Source organism: Hibiscus syriacus, unplaced genomic scaffold (assembly GCF_006381635.1).
Source record: "Hibiscus syriacus cultivar Baekdansim isolate YM2019G1 unplaced genomic scaffold, ASM638163v2 tig00111378_pilon, whole genome shotgun sequence".
In the NCBI taxonomy this organism is placed as follows: Eukaryota; Viridiplantae; Streptophyta; class Magnoliopsida; order Malvales; family Malvaceae; genus Hibiscus; species Hibiscus syriacus.
This window is the reverse complement of record NW_024063074.1, coordinates 150,936-169,885: the sequence shown is the minus strand read 5'-3', so window position 1 is coordinate 169,885 and position 18,950 is coordinate 150,936. Positions and strand designations below refer to the sequence as shown.

Sequence of the window (18,950 nt, the reverse complement as noted above, 5' to 3'; positions counted from 1 at the left end):
TCCAGTTATCAGCCTGCAGCATCTCTGCCAACCTCATTGAATCGCCATGGATTCCGCCACTAGAAGAAGAATTCAAGGATCCGGCCTCTTCGAAGGCCTTTACAGAGTCATCATGCGTCGTAACTCTGTATACGTCACCTTCGTCATCGCCGGCGCTTTCCTCGGAGAACGAGTAAAGTCTTTCTCTTTCGCATCGAGTCTCATTGATTTATACATTTGATCCCTTTTTCGTTTAATCTTGTTGTTGATTTCTAGGAAAATGGTTAGTGTTTGTTAATTTCTGGGACAATGATTGCTATTGATTATTTGTTTTTTTTAATGTAAAGGATGAGTTTCTGAATAACATTTAAATGGTGATTATTTGGTTTTAATTATTGTTTATGGGTTTGTGTCTGATGAAAAAGAAGTGTTAAGATTTTTACTATAATTGATTCAACTTTTGCAGGCTGTAGATTATGGAGTTCATAGGCTCTGGGAATACAACAATGTGGGGGTAAGTTTTTTTTTTTTATCTTAATTAAGTTTTCTTGTGAATTCCATGGCATAATCAGTTTATCATGTTGGGATTGTTTGGAATATCATTAGATTAATTTGCACAATCACACCGATGGACTTGTATTTGATTGCATTAATGAGAGGATACAATATAGTCATAATAGCTTAGTCATAATAGGTTCAATTCGTTCGAGTTTGAGTCATTGTGTATGCAGAAAATTCTTACAGGGATACTCAGCCGCCAAAGCCAGGTTTGCGACGTGGGTCAGTCCGGATTAGTCAAGGCAAAGCCTAAATGTTGCAGTTCTTGTAGAAGGCTGTAACTCATGTTCAACAATTGCAGCACCTTATGGTGGTTGGTGTTACTTGTGTTCCTAATCGTATTGTTATTTGGTCTCAGTTGTGTGCATAGTTATGTCATATGTATTGCCACAAATGAGTTGTTTTAGCTTCCTTTATTCTGTTTTTCTAAACCATATGATATGATCTAGCCTTGTGGGAAGTTGTAATTTCTTATGTCAAGAATTCTGCTGTTCAATGACTCAGTTAGCTTATCAATTTCGTAGTTGCTCGACAGCTGTTTGTTTGCTGTTCCTTGTCTGGAATAATGAATTACCTCCACGGTTTATGTGGTTCATCTAATTACTTGTTTGACTACAGAAACGATACGATGATATTCCGGTGCTGGGACAGAGGCAATCGGAGGAATGAAATCAGCAACGCCCTTTCTGGATTTTTTGAATTTGTTATTGAGGATACTCCGTTTGTTTTGGTCGAATGGATTCGTTTCTTAACCATGAGTTGGTTGAACCATCATTCGGAATTTTCGATTGTTCGGATTTGTCGATGGCGGCATTGAAATGGCCCAACCCCACTTTGTCATCATAGGTGCATTTGGGGTCGAAGGATTAGGGTCTGTAAGTTTGTGACTTTGATTGCCGATTGCCAATGTTCATAATAACAGGATGACTGTGTTTCTTTCATCAATAATGCTGCTTTCATAACTTTCCTAAATTCATTATTGCTCGAGATAATCGTGTTCAAATTTCATTTCTTTTCAAAGCTTTTATTAAGCCAAAATTTTACAAACTGTGCACTTCAAAAACCTCTGGATATCTACAAAATCTTATAATGCACGTCAGCACAGAACGAAACTTACCGCGATCCCGGTCCAACCCACGCCTCAGCTATGGCCCACCACTAGCAATACCTTTTACAACACGATTTAGATTAACGGCTCAGATCTTCTACCAGACGCCAAGCGCTTCATTCCACCTAGACCAACCGGTGCGGTCTCCGTGATTCCAGGCTCCATTGATTTTGCATCGCGATAATTTGGCGGCAAACGAGACCTGATGTCGATGTTCCTCGGCGGCGAAGGCTGCACTGCAACTGTGTGTGATTCAGGTGCTCTGCCATTTGATCGGAAAATAGCACAAAATCTTGGAAAGAAACCGCTTCTTTTAGTCTTCCTTTCTCTTTAACTGCTTCCACGACTCCGTCCTGATTTTGGCGGTTCTTTTTTAGCGAGCGATTCCGGTCTCGCCTCGATCTCACTCTTCCCATACAAGAAACCTTAGGCGAGGAAGGTTCAACAACCGACGAAACTGTTTTAACAAAACCGGGCCGTTTAGGAAACAACCTATTGTTTCCAGGCTTCGTGTTCTTCCTGTTCTTCGTTTGAACAAAACAAGATTTTATCGGTTTCGGTAATCCGATGATAGAAGCTTTAGACGTCCTCATAGGAAAGCGTTGAGAATTGGATTTGGAGTCCGAGTTCAAATTAGGATTAAGATTGGTAGAGTTGGAAGCAGAGTTTCCTTTATGCGACTCTTTCCGTTGGTAAAAAGCGTTGCCATCGAACCAGTGGAACTCGGCGTCTTTGGATAACCTAAAAGATTCAGGCGGGATTTCTACGTCGACGGATTCTTCCGCCGTGTGGAGTTGCTCTTCGGTGGTTACTAAGGTCTCGCATACGATTTTGTTATCGCAAGAACCGCCGGCGCAGGCAGAAACAAAGGTTTCTAAATTGCCCTGTGACATTGTACGAACAAACAAAGGAAGAAAAAGGTTCAGAAACGTAAAAAAGGGGAGAGTTGGAGAGAGGAAGGTGGATTTGAGAATATTTATAGTATAAAAAGAAAATTGTTTTTTATTGTGGAAAACTGATAGAAAGAGAGAGGTTGAATTTTGCGCCGGGGGGGGGGGGCTGAGTTTCTACGTTGTTGACCAGTGCTTGCTTGCGTTCTCTCTATCTTTTAAATACTTAGAATCATTCTACGTAGTTATTAATGTTAGAATCTATAATTTTTAAAAACGATACTAATTTTTTAATTAATAAAATAAATTAATTAAAAAATATAAGTTAATTTAATCACGTAGAATAAAAATAAAATTAAGTATATTTTAAATAATAGAAATGGAAATATTTGGTTAATAAAGTTGAAGAAAATACAAATTGATTCATTTATTTGATTTAAATAAATGATGTGAATTCTATGGGCTCCGCCAAACATCTCAGTCACAGCCGTCCATAAGCTTCTAGATTATCAAACCTTCTCTTCTCTTTATATTTTAATGGATTTAGAGTTAAGCATTTAAAAAAAATATTGTCCGTTAATTAATTTATCTCAATTGTTAAAAAAATCGTTATTGTTTTTAAAAATCACGGTTTTGAGCACCATCAATTACAGCAGGATGATTGAGTGTTCATTGTCAAATGATTGATAGTATTTAAAACAGATATTACCTTATAATCACCTTAACTTACTAAAAAAACACGCCATTATCCCATTGATTGTATCCGGGATGGATTGAGGGTTGTTATAATATGGTTGCAGCTTCTAGAATTTTCTCATTTCTTTATATTTTAGATTTTTTTTAATTTTTATTTTCTATTAATTTTCTAATTTAACATCTTTGCAATCATATAACTCCGCACTCATAAAATTTTAATATAATTTCTTAATTTCCTACCGTAATAAAAATTTATACTGATTATATTCTCTGTATATTTAAATATTTCAAACAGAGAATGCAAGAAGTGGGTTCAGTGTTTTCAAATTTTAATATTAAATCGAATAGAATATCGGCTTTTGTAATTATACAAGACAACACAAAATGGTGGTGGAATGTTGTGATACAAATTAATAGAAAACCGAACAAACTGCTCCATGTTAAACCCAGTTTTCTAGAAGATGAAATATTGAAGGGAATGTCTCAGGAAAGGCGGGTTAATATACGGCTAATATACAGCATTACCGGATACATTAAAATGTATTTAATAAATTCGGTTTAGCGGTACCTATTATGTTGACAACTAATAATGTTTTAGGTAGAAAATATGAAAACTATTAAAAATTTGGTAACCGGTAACTTTGGTTTCGGTAAGTATCTATCCTTTTTATAAAAGTGTCCATACTTTTAACATATCAAGTAAATTTTACCGGTTTTGTCATAATGAATCTGGTTTTGTCATATTTTTACCTGTTATATTGTAAATTATCTATCCTTTTTATAAAAGTGTCCATACTTATTTCACTGTGAAAATATATTTATTATTATCTTTAGTTAATATTGTTAAATTTAAAATCTAAATAATATTTTATAAAATATCAAAACAATCAAATATTTTTGTGTAAAATGAAATTATTAAATTAATATTGTAGGTGGAAAACATGAAACACTATTAAAAAATTGAAACATAAATTACATAACTTTCAAAAAAGTATATCATTTTTATAAAAGTGTCCATACTTATTTCACTGTTGAAAACATATTATTATATTTGGTTAATATTGTTAAATTTAAATTCTAAATAATATTTTATAAAATATCAAAACAATCAAATAAAATTTTGTGTAAATTAAATTATTAAATTAATATTGTAGGTGGAAAACATAAAACACTATTTAAATTGAAACATAAATTACATAACTTAAAAGCAGTTTAAATCCTAAAAAGTGTCGATACTTTTAAGAAATATATCGATCCAAAACGATATACCAGGTAAAAATATGATAAACCGGTAACAAAATGATAAAACCGGTAAAATTAAAAGTGTCGATACGTTATATAAGGATCGACACTTGTGAATTTAAAAGAGAAGCAGTTATAGCGCCTATAATGTGTCGATACTTTAAAAAAAAATATCGATCCACAACGATATAACAGGTAAAAAAATATGATAAAACCGGTATCAAAATGATAAAAACGGTAAAATGATACCGGATATATTGAAGTGTCGATACTTTCGTAAGTGTAATAAATTATCGACACTTTCAAAGAAATAGGTAATTATCCTTTCGAAAGTATCGACACCTGACATAAAAGTATCGACACTTTTGTATTTGTATCGATTAAATAAATAACATATCCGATGAAAATATAAGCTAATATCCTCTGAAATAGATAGAACGACGAGTTTTTGAAATCGAAGAGTAATTGTTGCTGCATTTCAGAAGGCGTTTCTAAGCGAAGTTTGTTTGTTTGTTGCAGTCGAATCGAAAAGTATGTTGTCGAAACCCTAATTTTTTATTATTACAGTAATCGCGATAGGGTTTTTATGTGTTGTTGGGGTTTTGGAGTAAGGAAGCATTTGGGACCGATTGCAGGTAGAAATAGATATTCAAGGAAACGATAAATGTCGATACTTTATTAAATATTATAGGAAAAATATAGGTTGTATAAATGTGCCGACACATTTTGGTGTGGCCATTCAAATTCTTTTGAAGAAAAACCGTTTTACCACAAGAGTAGTTATCTATATTTGTATATTGAAAAGTGTATGTAACAAAATAATTTGATTTGCGTAACTGATATATGAAGGAAAAAAATGGAGTCAATGGGTTGGAAAATTGTTGGTGGAGCAGATGACTTTGAAATTGAGGCCGAGACTCGAAAGCAACAAAGGGTGGATATATGTACTTCTAGTAAGTATCAATGTCTTTTTGTTATTATTGTTGAAATGGTATTGGATTAAAGTATCGATAAACTTTAAATTGATTACAAATTTTAAATGTTAACAGTATGGCCGAATGCAAAAGGATGAAGGGAGATGGCACACAGAGCGGTTCGGTATGTAAAATGAAATTGACATTGAGTAGTATTAGTATTTAGTGTTAATGTATTGATTAAGAAACGTTATTTTAATATTAGGTGAAAAAAGATGTAAGGTCCAAATGGAATTCAATGAGTGATGCTGAAAAGGAACCTTACATCACACAGTCAAGGAATGATAGTAAAGAATACAAAGAACGGAGGAAAGCACCATGAAAATAAGGTATTCATTAAACTTGTAAATACGTTGATACAAAATATATAAGAACTATAACATTATATATGTTAAAAATGTAGGAAGTTTCGACAAGATGCAGCATTAAAATGGTGAATTTATTAATTAAACACCTTAAGGAGAAGGGTCAGTTGAATGTGCTGGGAGAAATAGGTTTGGATCGTTGATCGGAGTAAGGGATCGACCTATTCGGAGGGAATTGTGTCGATCCTTGATGGCACAATTGACGTCAGTCAATGTATGGCTAAGTATGGTGATTATTCATTCCCCTGGGGGATCGACTGGCAGCCGTATTGGGGTACAAAACAAAGGCAAAGTGTTATAGAAGTCTGTAGGAGTAAGAACTGGAAAGCACTTGCCTCCAAATATGGTTTGAATCATAAGGTGACATATACTGAAGTTGAAGAGGATATCAAAAGTGGATCTTACTTGGGGGATGAGCTGAAGGCCCGAGTTCTATTGTACATTGTCGGTATATTTCTTTGTCCAACGGGTGATGTCACGAACAAGGAATATATGAAGCTCATTTGCGATGAAGGCTTGAAGGGTGAATTCAATTGGGCTGAATATATCCATTCGAGATTGATTGAATCAATTATCACCTTTAAAAGGGCAGCCAGAGATACCTCAATGGTGCATAGCAATCTTAGAGGTAAATGAGTTGAATCACTTTTTTTGTGTTTTTATATAAAAATTCTATTTTATTATAAATGCAGGTTGCCTGTTCGATTTTGGTCGGGCTGTGAGGCAGTGCCGGCTTATGAAAGAACCGGAGTGGCACGCATCCGTGCATGGGGGAAGGAAGAGGTGGTTAGAGTGATGGTGAAGTTGAAGTTGGATAGAGGGAAGAAGCAAGAAATGGTAATAAATGTAATTAAATAATATTAAGAATATAATCAATGTCTTAATATTGTAATTTAATTTTTGAAGGTTATGGGCAAGGATGTAGAGGAGGGGAGGCAGAGGAAGAAGAAGGAGGGATGGTTGTAGAGGAGGCAGTGGAGGCGGTTTTATGAGAGAATAAGTCTAAATAATGTGTCGACACTAATATAGTTTTGTCGATATTTTTTTCCCAGAATGATTAAAAACAAGGTGCACCCATAAAGTGTCGATCCATATATAAAAAAGTGTCGATCCCAAATCATCGAACCAAAAGTATAATGTAATATGTAATTTTTTAATCTAACCGGTACAATTATACCGGTTTTATGAGAGAATAAGTCTAAATAATGTGTCGACACAATATAGTTTGTGTCGATATTTTTTTCCAGAATGAATTTTTACAAGGTGCATCAATAAAGTGTCGATTCCATATATAAAAGTGTCGATCCCAAAATCGAACCCAAAAGTATAATGAATATGTAATTTTCAATCTAACCGGTACAATTATACCGGTTTTATGAGAGATAAGTCTAAAAATGTCGACACTAAATATAGTTTGTGTCGATATTTTTTTCCCAGAATGAATTAAAAACAAGGTGCCCATAAAGTGTCGATCCAATATAAAAAAGTGTCGATCCAAAATCATCGAACCCAAAGTATAATGTAATATGTAATTTTTAATCTAACCGGTACAAATACGGTTTTATGAGAGAATAAGTCTAAATAATGTCGACACTAATATAGTTTGTGTCGATATTTTTTTCCCAGAATGAATTAAAAACAAGGTGCACCCATAAAGTGTCGATCCATATATAAAAAAGTGTCGATCCCAAAATCATCGAACCCAAAAGTATAATGTAATATGTAATTTTTTTAATCTAACCGGTACAATTATACCGGTTTTATGAGAGAATATGTCTAAATAATGTGTCGACACTAATATATTTGTGTCGATACTAATTTAAATATCAAGTGTTTTCCACCGTTATATAGTACTCTTAATCGAGAAACCCTAAACATAAATGCAAGCAGGCAGATCTTCCTCTCCTCTTTCTTCTTCTACCGTTATCATAAGTGACGATCAGATATTCAGGTAAATTTATCGATATTTATGGGTTTGATTGATTTCTATATTGGAGTTTTTATCCTGAATGTGTTTGTGTTCCATTGTAATAGGGCATCCAACCAAAATGGCTCCAAAACGTCAGCGTCAGAAGCGAGGTCTTTCTCAAAGCTCTTCTCAACCCAGTTCTTCAACCTCCTTCTGTAAAACGATTCTTCTGAGGAAATCAGGTCCTTCGAAACTCTGAACTTTAGATCCGACATGGAGAAACAAAGATGGCAGGACGAGTTTTAAAGTAAGGAAGATTCGTCCCGAACGTGTCATTGACCTGGGTTCTTGTTTGATGATAAATATGCATTTAGTTTTAAATCCACATTTACATCTTGGGGTTGGCTTGAATTCCTTGGTGTAGAACCAAGATATTATCCCAACCTAGTTAGAGTCTTCTACAACAATGCTTCCTTACAGCACGAGCCTAATAAGACTAATATAATAGGAATTAATACACATGTCATGGGGAAGGATATATATATCTCCAGAAACTATTGCGGAGGGTTTAGGTGTAGCGAATACAGGGATTCAGATGAAAATGGTGTAGATTGGTCTACAATTAAACGGGTTACTAGAAATAGCCCAATTCACCTCGATGTAGAGTCGAGAGTGTTTCACAAAATGCTCACAGGTATATCCGGCCTAGTGGGGGAAAACATTCAACGCTTCGAGACAGCGATTATTGGTGGATAGCAAGTATAAATCCAAAACGGCTCCAAACATTGCAAAACTCATATTTAATACAATTGTATATATGGTCACAAAGGGAGCAACAATTTCAACTACACTACCATATGGATGTGTCATCACCCATCTGTTGAAGAAGAAGGAAGTTGATTTTTTCGCATGACGCCCCTGTTCGATTAACCCGCAAGATTGACATGGTATTTATTAAAAAGCGGGATATGATTTTGTTGAAAAACTCGGTTGGAAACGTGTCAAGGAGGTCGGATTAGATCAAGAGGGAGGAGGAAATGGACCCCGTTGGCCATGAAGAAGAGCAACCAAGTGGAGACGCAATGATGGAAGAAGCAGGTTGCAGAGGATGTCACATTAAGACCGTGATGGAATACATGGTCAATTTTCGGGAGCATATTGATTCCCTTGTGAGTGGAATGCGATCCGATATTTCATCATTGCAACGTGAAAGTCTCCATGTTGCGTAACGAATTACGTCCAACGACATCAACGAGTTAGGTAATTCATTATCTATGTTCTTAACATTTACACGTTCTGAACTTTATTTTATTTCTTTTAACAGATGTGGACAACCAATCGGTCGCAGAAGATGAAGCTGACGATGAAGATGACGATGATGATGATGATGACGATGATGATGAAGATGATGATTTTTGATCTCAATGGTGTCTTTAATTCTATTCTTTGTATCTATGTTTCTTAACATTTACACGTTCTGAACTTTATTTTATTTTCTTTTAACATGTGGTGTCGCAGAAGATGAAGCTGACGATGAAGATGACGATGATGATGATGATGACGATGATGATGAAGATGATGATCCAAACAAGTATTCGTGTCTGCAACGCCGCCTTCAAGAAAACTTTTAATTTTGATCAATGGTGTCCTTGCCTACATCCCAAGACTGCCGGCAGGTTTTAATTCTATTCTTTGTATCCATTATTTTAACATATAAGCGTAGAACTTAATCTCATTTTCTTCATGTGTAGATGTTGTCCTCAGAAGAGGATTATTTGAATTTATGCAATTTGTGTCGACAATTTGTTGTTGCCCTTTGGTCTTCAAAGATGAGGTTAGAACATGTTTGAGGCAATTGAATTACTGTAGTCAAAATCGTTAATATACATTTGAATGTTAACATTCAATCTTGATTACAATCTCAGGCATAACGTCGACCGTGTACTTGAGAAACTACCTGTATTTTCCGAGCATTTTCTATTCGTGTGGGTAAGATGAATGTCATTACAGTTTGCTGACTTTCCTTGTCTATGATTCCTACATATTTATGTTCGACTGTTGGTGAAAGGATCAAAAAAATGCAAAACATACGATTCTGTTACCTATTGTAAAGATCTCAATGATGTTTGGAACGCGTGTCCAGATTTTAACGAGCTAAATACACTTTGGTCGATGATTCAGCGGAAAAAATGATTTATAATCCGGTAGGTTGCATTTATGCAATATGTTTCTGATCAGTTGAACAGGTGTTCAGACATTGATTATTTTAACAACTTATGTTTATATAGAAATACAATTACATATGTCCACATACCTTGACGCTGCTTCCCATTCGAACGACAAAGCTCTAGGTATGACACAATTTATTCATGCTTATGCGAATTAATTTATTGTTAGTAAAATTGCACCTCATTAGTTTGATAATTGAAATTATTTATGTATGTCCTCAGAAAAAGGCGGAAACATACGAGAGTATTGGAAAATTTGTTGAAGGCCTCTAATGTTCCGGACTTCGTTAGAAACAACCCTTTTTCATCGGATTAATTTGTTTGTCGGTACATTATTTGAAATTCTTGTGTATTTAAATTTTGGTGTGATTATATTGTATGTATATTTCATAATTATTCCATATTTGCTTCTATGTGTACATATACATTTGAGTGAGTTTTAAGATATAATTTAGTAATTATAGGCGTCTAATGATTAATTTTTTACGTTACGGTATATATTATTGTTAAATTAAAAATTCTTAATATTATTTTATAAAATATCAACACAATCAACTAATTTTTGTGCAAATGAAATATTAAATTAATATTGTAGGTGGAAAACATGAAACATACTTAAAAAATATTGAAACATAAATTACATATCTTTAAAAAAAGTTTCGATCCTTTTTATAAAAAGTATGGACACTTTCACATATTATAATAAAATAGATATTTGTAATATAAACCGGTATAAATATACCGGTCTTATGCGCGAATAGGTCTACAACCTATATCGACACTTTTTAATATTGTGTCGGTACTTTATGTCCATATTGGAAGAAATTGTGTCGATATAATTTAAAAAAGTGTCGACATTTTACACATCGGAACCCATAATTATAATGTAATAGATAATTTTGTAATATAACCGGTATAAATATACCGGTCTTATGCGCGAATAGGTCTACAACCTATATCGACACTTTTTAATATTGTGTCGGTACTTTATGTCCATATTGAAAGAAAAATGTGTCGATACAATTTAAAAAAGTGTCGACATTTACACATCGGAACCCATAATTATAATGTAATAGATAATTTTGTAATAACCGGTATAAATATACCGGTTTTATGAGCGAATAGGTCTACAACGGTATCGACACTTTTTAATATTGTGTCGGTACTTTATGTCCATATTGGAAGAAAAATGTGTCGATACAATTTAAAAAAGTGTCGACATTTTACACATCGGAACCCATAATTATAATGTAATAGATAATTTTGTAATATAACCGGTATAAATATACCGGTTTTATGAGCGAATAGGTCTACAACCGGTATCGACACTTTTTAATATTGTGTCGGTACTTTATGTCCATACCATTTAAAAAAGTGTCGGTAATTGAAGTAACGCGGTTTTTCTTCCTTCATTCAAATATTTATGTACATACAATAGGAGTGATGTTGATACTTACGATATATTATATGGAGATCGTTGTCATTCCATTCCGTCTTCGAAAAAATCAGTTGATGTAGGCTGTGTGCTTGTACTCAAACTAAGCTTGACTTGAGGACATGTTAGTTTGTTATGCATTCTACTAATTCCGGCTTCGTATGGGAACTTAAGTAATCCGCTTTCAACTCGTTCATACGCATTCTACTAATTCCATCTTCAATTGCACGAACAACATCTAAATATGTCTTCTTGTGTTTCAGTGCAATAGCTAGTGAAGCATTCATAGACTCGCACCTTTGTGTTGAGCGAATATTGGCAAAGAAATGACCGGTTAGATATGCTTGTGCCCATAAGTGTCGTGTATTTCCTTCTCAATCACCCATGGATGCTTTGGACGTTGAATTCTGAAACAATCGAACGCCATTGAATATCAAATTCCTTGGTTGTCCACCAGGAAGCCATGCATTTTGAGAATGCTGCTGTAAACTTTGGGTCACCAATGTTAGCTTGTGCATTGCGAGAAAGATGCCAAGAACATAATCTGTGCTTAGCATAAGGGATAACAGATTTGATAGCCCTCTGCATTGCCCTATCCCCATCGGTTACAACAGAAATAGGTGATTTATTCATCATGGCTTCTAAAAAATTCTGTAGCACCCACTCGAAAGATTGAGACGTTCGTCAGCGATTATGGCAGTGGCAAACACAATTGTGTTATGGTGATGATTGACACCAACAATAGGCATAATTGGTCGACCATACAATTATCTTTGTACGTTGTGTCGAACGCAATTACATCACCGAAGCATGTGTAATCCGATCTCGATGTAGAATCCGACCAATAAGATTATACAATGCCCCCGATTCGTCTACCGAGTATGTCATAAAAAACCCGGGATCATCATGTTTCTTATAATCAAAGTAGGCAATAAGCGCATTCACATCCCCATCGACGATTTCCTTTGCTTTACCTCTTTGAAGTGCATTGTAGAGGTCTTTATGTGTAAATCCAACATTATGATAGCCCCCTGCCTGCTGCGTTAAATAGTTCATTACTTGTGACGTGCCAACACCGACCCTTTCAATGTTGTTGCCTCATCGATATCAGCCTTACTTACAGCTCGATTAGAACGCATAAATGGGTCATAGCAGATGTGCACAATGCATGATTATGTTTCTGATCAGACTTACTTATAACCCACTGATCGTTTGTATTTGTTGCTGTAACTACGACTCTAGCCTTACATCCTGTTTTGTGACTGGCGTATGAGCACGTTGACGATCAACAGTATTGACTTTTGATACTCGAAACCCTTCTTTGGAACAACAAATTCTTGTGTCTTCACATTCCCTTCCACGTCAAGCCGTGTTGTTCCCTTACGTGCACTAACCCATGTTCCCGTGCGAATCCCTTGTAAAAGTGCCAAGCTTGATCACGTGAACAGAAGAGCTGACCAACCAATCTGTCAGATTCATCAACATTATGTACTTCATGGCATTCCTCGGTTGGCTTAACATTGTCTACATCAGTATTATCCATGGCAAAAATTTTGTTGTGCAAGTCAGTGCTCCAGGAGTTGATGGATATGTAAACGAAGGTTCATTTTGAACATGTTTCTGTAGTTAAAGGGTGGGTACAACATTAAATTCGCAGTACATATTTAGGTATGTACAATAACTACAAGTATATTATCATTTTAAATTCGCAGTACACTGTTAAAAAATTGAAACATAATTACATAAGTTTAAAAAAAAGTATCGATCCTTTTTATAAAAAGTATGGACACTTTCAATATAATAGGTAAACTATGATGTAATAGGTAGCCCTTATATAATGTAATAGGTATCGTTTATATAATGTAATAGGTAATGGTTATATTGTAAAGTGTCTATCCTTTTTATAAAAGTGTCCATACTTTTTTCACTGTGGAAACATAATTTAAGGTTATCTTTTGAGTGAGTTTTAAGATATAATTTAGTAATTATAGGCGTCTAATGATTTATTTTTTACGTTACGGTATATTATTATTAAATTAAAATTCTAAATAATATTTTATAAAATATCAAACAATCAAATAATTTTTTGTGCAAATGAAATTATTAAATCAATATTGTAGGTGGAAAACATGAAACACTGTTAAAGTATCGATCCTTTTTATAAAAAGTATGGACACTTTCAATATAATATAATGTAATAGGTAAATTTGCAATGCTATCGGTATAAATATACTGGTTTACTTATAAAATAGGTAAATATAAGCGCTACCTATTACATTATATAAGCGCTACCTAGTATGTTATTGTACTTTATAATATTTCCGGTTAAATAATATAACATAACCGGTCTAAATTTTAACCGGTCACTTGTTTAACCGGTCACGCCGTATATTAGCCGTTTTTTAGGCGCCGCACCGCAGAACGACCCAATATTGAAATGTTTTCCCATCGCCCAAAATTCAATTACTAATTATACTAAAAGAACATAAACAAGTGTGGAAGAGTGGGGACCCTCAAAAAAAATTTGATTAAGATAAGGTGATTAAATATATGCAAGAGGACAAATTGCTATAGCTTGTAATTTCAACAGGAAAACACACACCCTTTTATGGTAAAGATCCAAACGAGAAGAATCATTTTCATAAACATCTGGATACTAAGAAATCACTTCCGTAAATCTTGTAGCCAAACCGAGCACTCTGATGTCAACTATTGGAAAAACTTAGAGGGGAATATTTTCCTTCAATCGCAACGAAGATTTTGCAGATATAAAGAAGTCGAGCTAATGAAAGATTTGGAATGCGGACACTTGTTACAAGAATATGAACTGTGACTCTGATCATATGTGTGCTTCACTGTGACTGGAAGCATGATGATCACAAGTTTCGTAAGCACAATTTTTCTTTGTTTGTAAGAATGATAAGGCATTGCATGAGCCCATAGCATAAAGTTTGGCGGATAAGCTGGAAACTATGGTGAAGAAACTTGATGGCTGGGAAACATAAATAACTTGGGATGGATAAGAATGCCAACATCTGGCAATGGTAGTGCGAACCAAGGTTCGAGCAAACAGAGCTCTCTCTCTCTCTCTCACTCACACACATGGTGATAAGAGTTTAGAATGCGGATTCAAAAGTGCTAAACTCTTCATCTCATCAGGCAATATGTACCAAAGATGGGTTTCCCTTAACATAAAAAAAAGTTCATAACTTTAGCACAAATGTAAGAGTTTAAAATACCAGATAGCATCCATGGGCAATTCTACAGAGGGACCGTTTTAAAAGAGTGAAGGAAGCTGCAAGGGAACCAAAGGAGACAAAGCAGAAGAAAAATTCCTATGAAGATTAAATCATTGAAATACTCTCCCTTTTAGAACAGCAGATGTTTCGGGGTTTTGCAAAGAAATAGAATGGCATGCTTCTTTTGGGCTTACTGTTCATGCTTTTCGGCAGGTTATTTCTTAGCTAGAATTATGAAACATCTATAACCTTTTTTATTTTAAAGAGTAGAAAAATAGCTGATATATATATATATATATATATATATATATATATATATATATATATATATATTATTAGCTTTAGAAACAGTGAAAATTAGTATGAACAATAGAAAATGTTTGAATGAGCTGAGGAAATGTTAAGTCAGTGTCAAGCATCAAGGTAAAAGAATCTACACTCAAAATCACATACAAGACGAACATCAATTCATGCACAATATTTCCAAATGAAAGAAACCAAAACACAACATACTACCAACTTCTACCAGTTGGCATTTCCCATCCCGTCTGACTACACAATGTTAGCATTCAAAGGCCATTCACCTCCATGCTTCGAAAAGCTCAGCTCTCGCATTTATCAGCCCGGCTATTCTTGTTCCCTTATTCTTCTGGACAGCTCCTGCTGCATTACTAATCGATTGTTCAATTGCCTTCTTTGTTCCCTTCTTTAGACTCGAAGCACTTGATTGATCAGTTCTGCTCTTTCCGGATGTACTTTGGAGACCGCCTTTTTCGAGTTCGTTTGCTAAAGAATTCACTTGAGACACTAAAGTGCAGGGACAGTTATCAAGGAGGGATCGGTTTCCAGCACAAATGTTCTCGATTGAAGTTAGGAAACCTTGAGAGCTAGTTTCGGTTGTCAAATTCTCTTTAGCAGAGTGAGGGGGGCTCTCTACGGCAGGTTCTTCAGCAACAAAAGCTTTCTCTCCTTTGCTTTCATTTTTAACCTCCTCATTGGCATCTTCAAGTAATTGCAAAGAGCTTTGCTGTCCATTCTTATCAGAAGGCTCCAAGCGAGAATCGGGATTAGAGTCAACCATAGAATCTTCTCTTTCTTTAAGTGTTCTAATAATAAGTGTCTTCAGAAGATTCATCACCTGGACTGCATACATCAATGCAGTTAAAGGATCCGACATCTGCAATAAACAGCAGTGATGAATATCCATATTGAATACATGATATCCAACACTAACCTATGATATGAGTATCAACTATCAAGTAACATAGCTTTAAGGTGCCCCAGAAAATAGTGTTTTCATGAGTGGAATGAACTGTGAATCTTTTCCAAGGACCTCTACCTTTCCTAGGTTTTGAAAATACAGCTTTGAGTGCAAACTCAAGTTTTTAGGGATGCATCCATTTTTAAAACCAGTGTCAAACTACCTCAAATCTCAGTAACCAATAATTTTGCATCAAGTCTGAGTTTGAAATGTGTATTTAAATTGAAACTACCAAAAGATATTTACTCACTTGAGTCATGTTTGGAGCAAACACCATCGCAACATTACGTGCATTCATCTTGTTCAACTGTTCCACTTGCACAACATCAGCCATTAAATTTATTGCCCAATCCAGTAGAGCAGCTTCGGTTGGAGGAAGGAGCCTTACAAGCCGAGCACACTCTTCTTCCGACTCGGCTTGCATTACCTCTTCCGGAGGAAGAGAATCCAAAACACCACTAGGAAGTTCCCTAAACCAAGCCTGCAAAATCATAAACACCACAACCGAATAGAAAAGTTCATTCAACTGGGGAAGCTCTCACCATTATTTGCAGTTATCGTGGCGGCATTTTGAGTCCATGAATCAATCCTTTCAATAGCTCAGTTCATCCTCAATATTTTAATTACTTAAATAAAATAAGCCTGATAAAATACTAGTAGAGACACCTATGAACCCAATATACACACGAGAAACTCGTTGAAACTAATCAAATACGCCCCGAAGATATTGAAGAGCAAAGAAAATACCTTTATAAGACCAGCCAAGCAATGTACATCTATACTCTCTGGTATAACTCCCCTATTTAGTTGTTCCCTGACATACTCCTCGTGATTGTTCTCAGCATTAATTCTGAAAATTCCTTCAGCCTAAAGAAATATATATATAAGAAGTTAATTACTAAACCGGATACTTCAAGCAATCATATAGCCATAGAACAGAGTAGACCTGGAGGCCTCCTCGGGCATATAAATGACTTTGCAGCAGTATTAGTATCGTCGGTACACTATTCCCTCTAGAGTCCAGCGAGAGCTGCATAGATTCAGTCGAAACACCGAACACGCTCGCGCTGCACAAGAATGGTACCTTAGTCAATGAAATAAAAGTAGAACAGACATGTTAAGTGGATATGGAAAAGACCTTGACAACTCTATTATCATTTACCACCAAAAAAAGTTTTCATTTCAATTTCCAAACAGTCAATGAAATCAATTGAATTCAACTATGGAATTCAAGTTTGATCTTTCATCTAAGCATTGCAAACAATGAAAAACAAACATAGAATAGATATTATTCACGTAAGGGTTATTCATCAAAATAATATAAGGGAAGATTATAGAAACCACCAGCAAGATAAAAGGTATACAATGAAGAGAAAGACTTGAACTTTTTTGGGAAGCAATTTGCATCCACAGAGAGAGGGGGAATTCACAAAAAAAAAAATCTCAAGAAAACATCTACAGTTACTAAAATAAGCAAACCCCATAAAAATGATTCAAAAACTACCCCTTTGACAATCATGAAAGATACCCCATACGAGAATATCAATCAAGAAAGAAAAACAAATAAAAAAAACCTGAATTGATAAACTTGCCTGGCACTCGGTGCTCTTTTGGGGACCTCGGGCTCAAATTCAACCGGCAAACCAAGAAATCCATGGAACCTATCAAAAGTCACATGAGCAACATGTCTGACATTGGTAGGCAACCCGATTTCCATTGAACAGAGCTCTTTATTTCCAGAAAGGCTACACCCAATCAACGACTTCCTAAAAGCAGCCACCAAAAGCGTTAATAAAGACAGCTGATCTCCTTCCCCTTGTCTGTCCCTTTCTTTCCTCTCTCCCTCTTCCCTATTCTCTTCTTCTTGATCACTCTCTCGGGCTATTATATTCTCCACGGTGCTTACATTAGAGTTTGTATAGACATGTGGAGTTGAGGCGGAGCTTGAAAATGAAGGGAAGTGAGATGGGGATGATTGGAGTACTTCAGTCATTATGTTTTTTCTTTTCCCTTTATTGGAGTCAACAAAATTAGAGCCAAGAAACCAAAAACAAATGGGGTTTCTTTGGAAGAAGGGGAAATCAAGATTTGGTGTCTATGTAGAGTTGGATTGAAGCAAAGATTTTGGATGGTAGGAAGCAACTATCATCCCTTTTTAGGGTTTTTTTTGCCCTTTTTATACAATTTTCTTGGCTGGCTTTGGGGGGTGATGAAGAAAAGGGTAAAGATTGAAAATTTAGGGAAAGGGAGAGAAGCGGTGGTGGATGGAGGAGATGAAAGACTGAAAGATGATACCATCTTCTCTACAGTTAATCAAGCGTTGCCATCTAAGCATTTAATAAAGGAATTTTTAGCCAGCTGCCTAATTTAAGGTTAAGATTTAAGATCAAGAAACCATCAACAAAAATATAATATTATTTTAATTTTAATTTTTTAATTTTTTGTCAATTAAAAATATTATGAAAATGTAATATTTTTATTTAATCATAAATTTTAAGTAGAAATTAATAATTTATATTATATCTAACTTTAAATTAGACAATTGTCTCTTAAATTTTATCTTTGACACATGGGTTATGTATGTTGGGATTAAAGCATGTATGACATGATATGATAATGATATGCATACTTCAGTTTCATGGTTTTTATTCTTTTTTCACATCTAATCCCAACATAATTTTACATGGAAAAAAATCGTCTTAACGTAAACCCAAAACAAATTTTGTTCCCTTTCACTTTGCTTTTCTGCTTTACCATCCAAAGGATCAAGATTTGTCTATTTGCAAGTTGTACATTTGGATTTTAAGAATACTGCATGGAGTATTCTCCAATCTCCCTCCATTATCTTACCAAAACTCTTCCCTTCTCTTTATTATTCAACTAAATTCTCATTAACAATATAATCATTTACTTTAAAATCTTTTAAAAATTGCCACCAAACACGTGCCAACCACTATCCACACAAAATTTTCCCCATAGGCAACTGTTGCCTGTTGGGGGTGAGTTGTGGATAGAGTTGTAAATACAACGAGACATATCACGAGTTATTTGAGATCGATTCAGTTA

At 34.9% G+C, this 18,950-nt stretch overlaps 3 protein-coding genes across 4 annotated transcripts; 1 reads left to right on the top strand and 2 right to left on the bottom strand.

Annotated features, from left to right (window-relative positions):
- LOC120159869 (cytochrome b-c1 complex subunit 9-like) lies at nt 1–1,480 on the top strand. Of its 2 annotated transcripts, none has more exons than XM_039170393.1 (3): nt 1–172; nt 446–493; nt 1,156–1,480. In XM_039170393.1, exons 1-3 carry the CDS (start codon nt 47–49, stop codon nt 1,204–1,206), a joined length of 225 nt encoding a protein of 74 aa, XP_039026324.1. In that variant the 5' UTR covers nt 1–46; the 3' UTR covers nt 1,207–1,480. The 2 variants fall into 2 exon arrangements, with proteins under 2 accessions (XP_039026324.1, XP_039026323.1); XM_039170392.1 differs by lacking the exon at nt 1,156–1,480 and adding an exon at nt 711–1,045.
- Nucleotides 1,481–1,770: 290 nt separating this feature from the next.
- On the bottom strand, nt 1,771–2,538 carry LOC120159876. The gene has a single exon (XM_039170397.1). It carries the CDS (start codon nt 2,536–2,538, stop codon nt 1,771–1,773), a length of 768 nt encoding a protein of 255 aa, XP_039026328.1.
- Nucleotides 2,539–15,013: 12,475 nt separating this feature from the next.
- LOC120159889 (rho GTPase-activating protein 5-like) lies at nt 15,014–18,181 on the bottom strand. Its single transcript, XM_039170407.1, has 6 exons — nt 17,964–18,181; nt 17,477–17,883; nt 16,831–16,951; nt 16,632–16,751; nt 16,135–16,365; nt 15,014–15,800 (listed from the first exon to the last, which is right to left on the bottom strand). Exons 2-6 carry the CDS (start codon nt 17,875–17,877, stop codon nt 15,204–15,206), a joined length of 1,470 nt encoding a protein of 489 aa, XP_039026338.1. The 5' UTR covers nt 17,878–17,883; nt 17,964–18,181; the 3' UTR covers nt 15,014–15,203.
- Between the last annotated feature and the right edge of the window lie 769 nt (nt 18,182–18,950).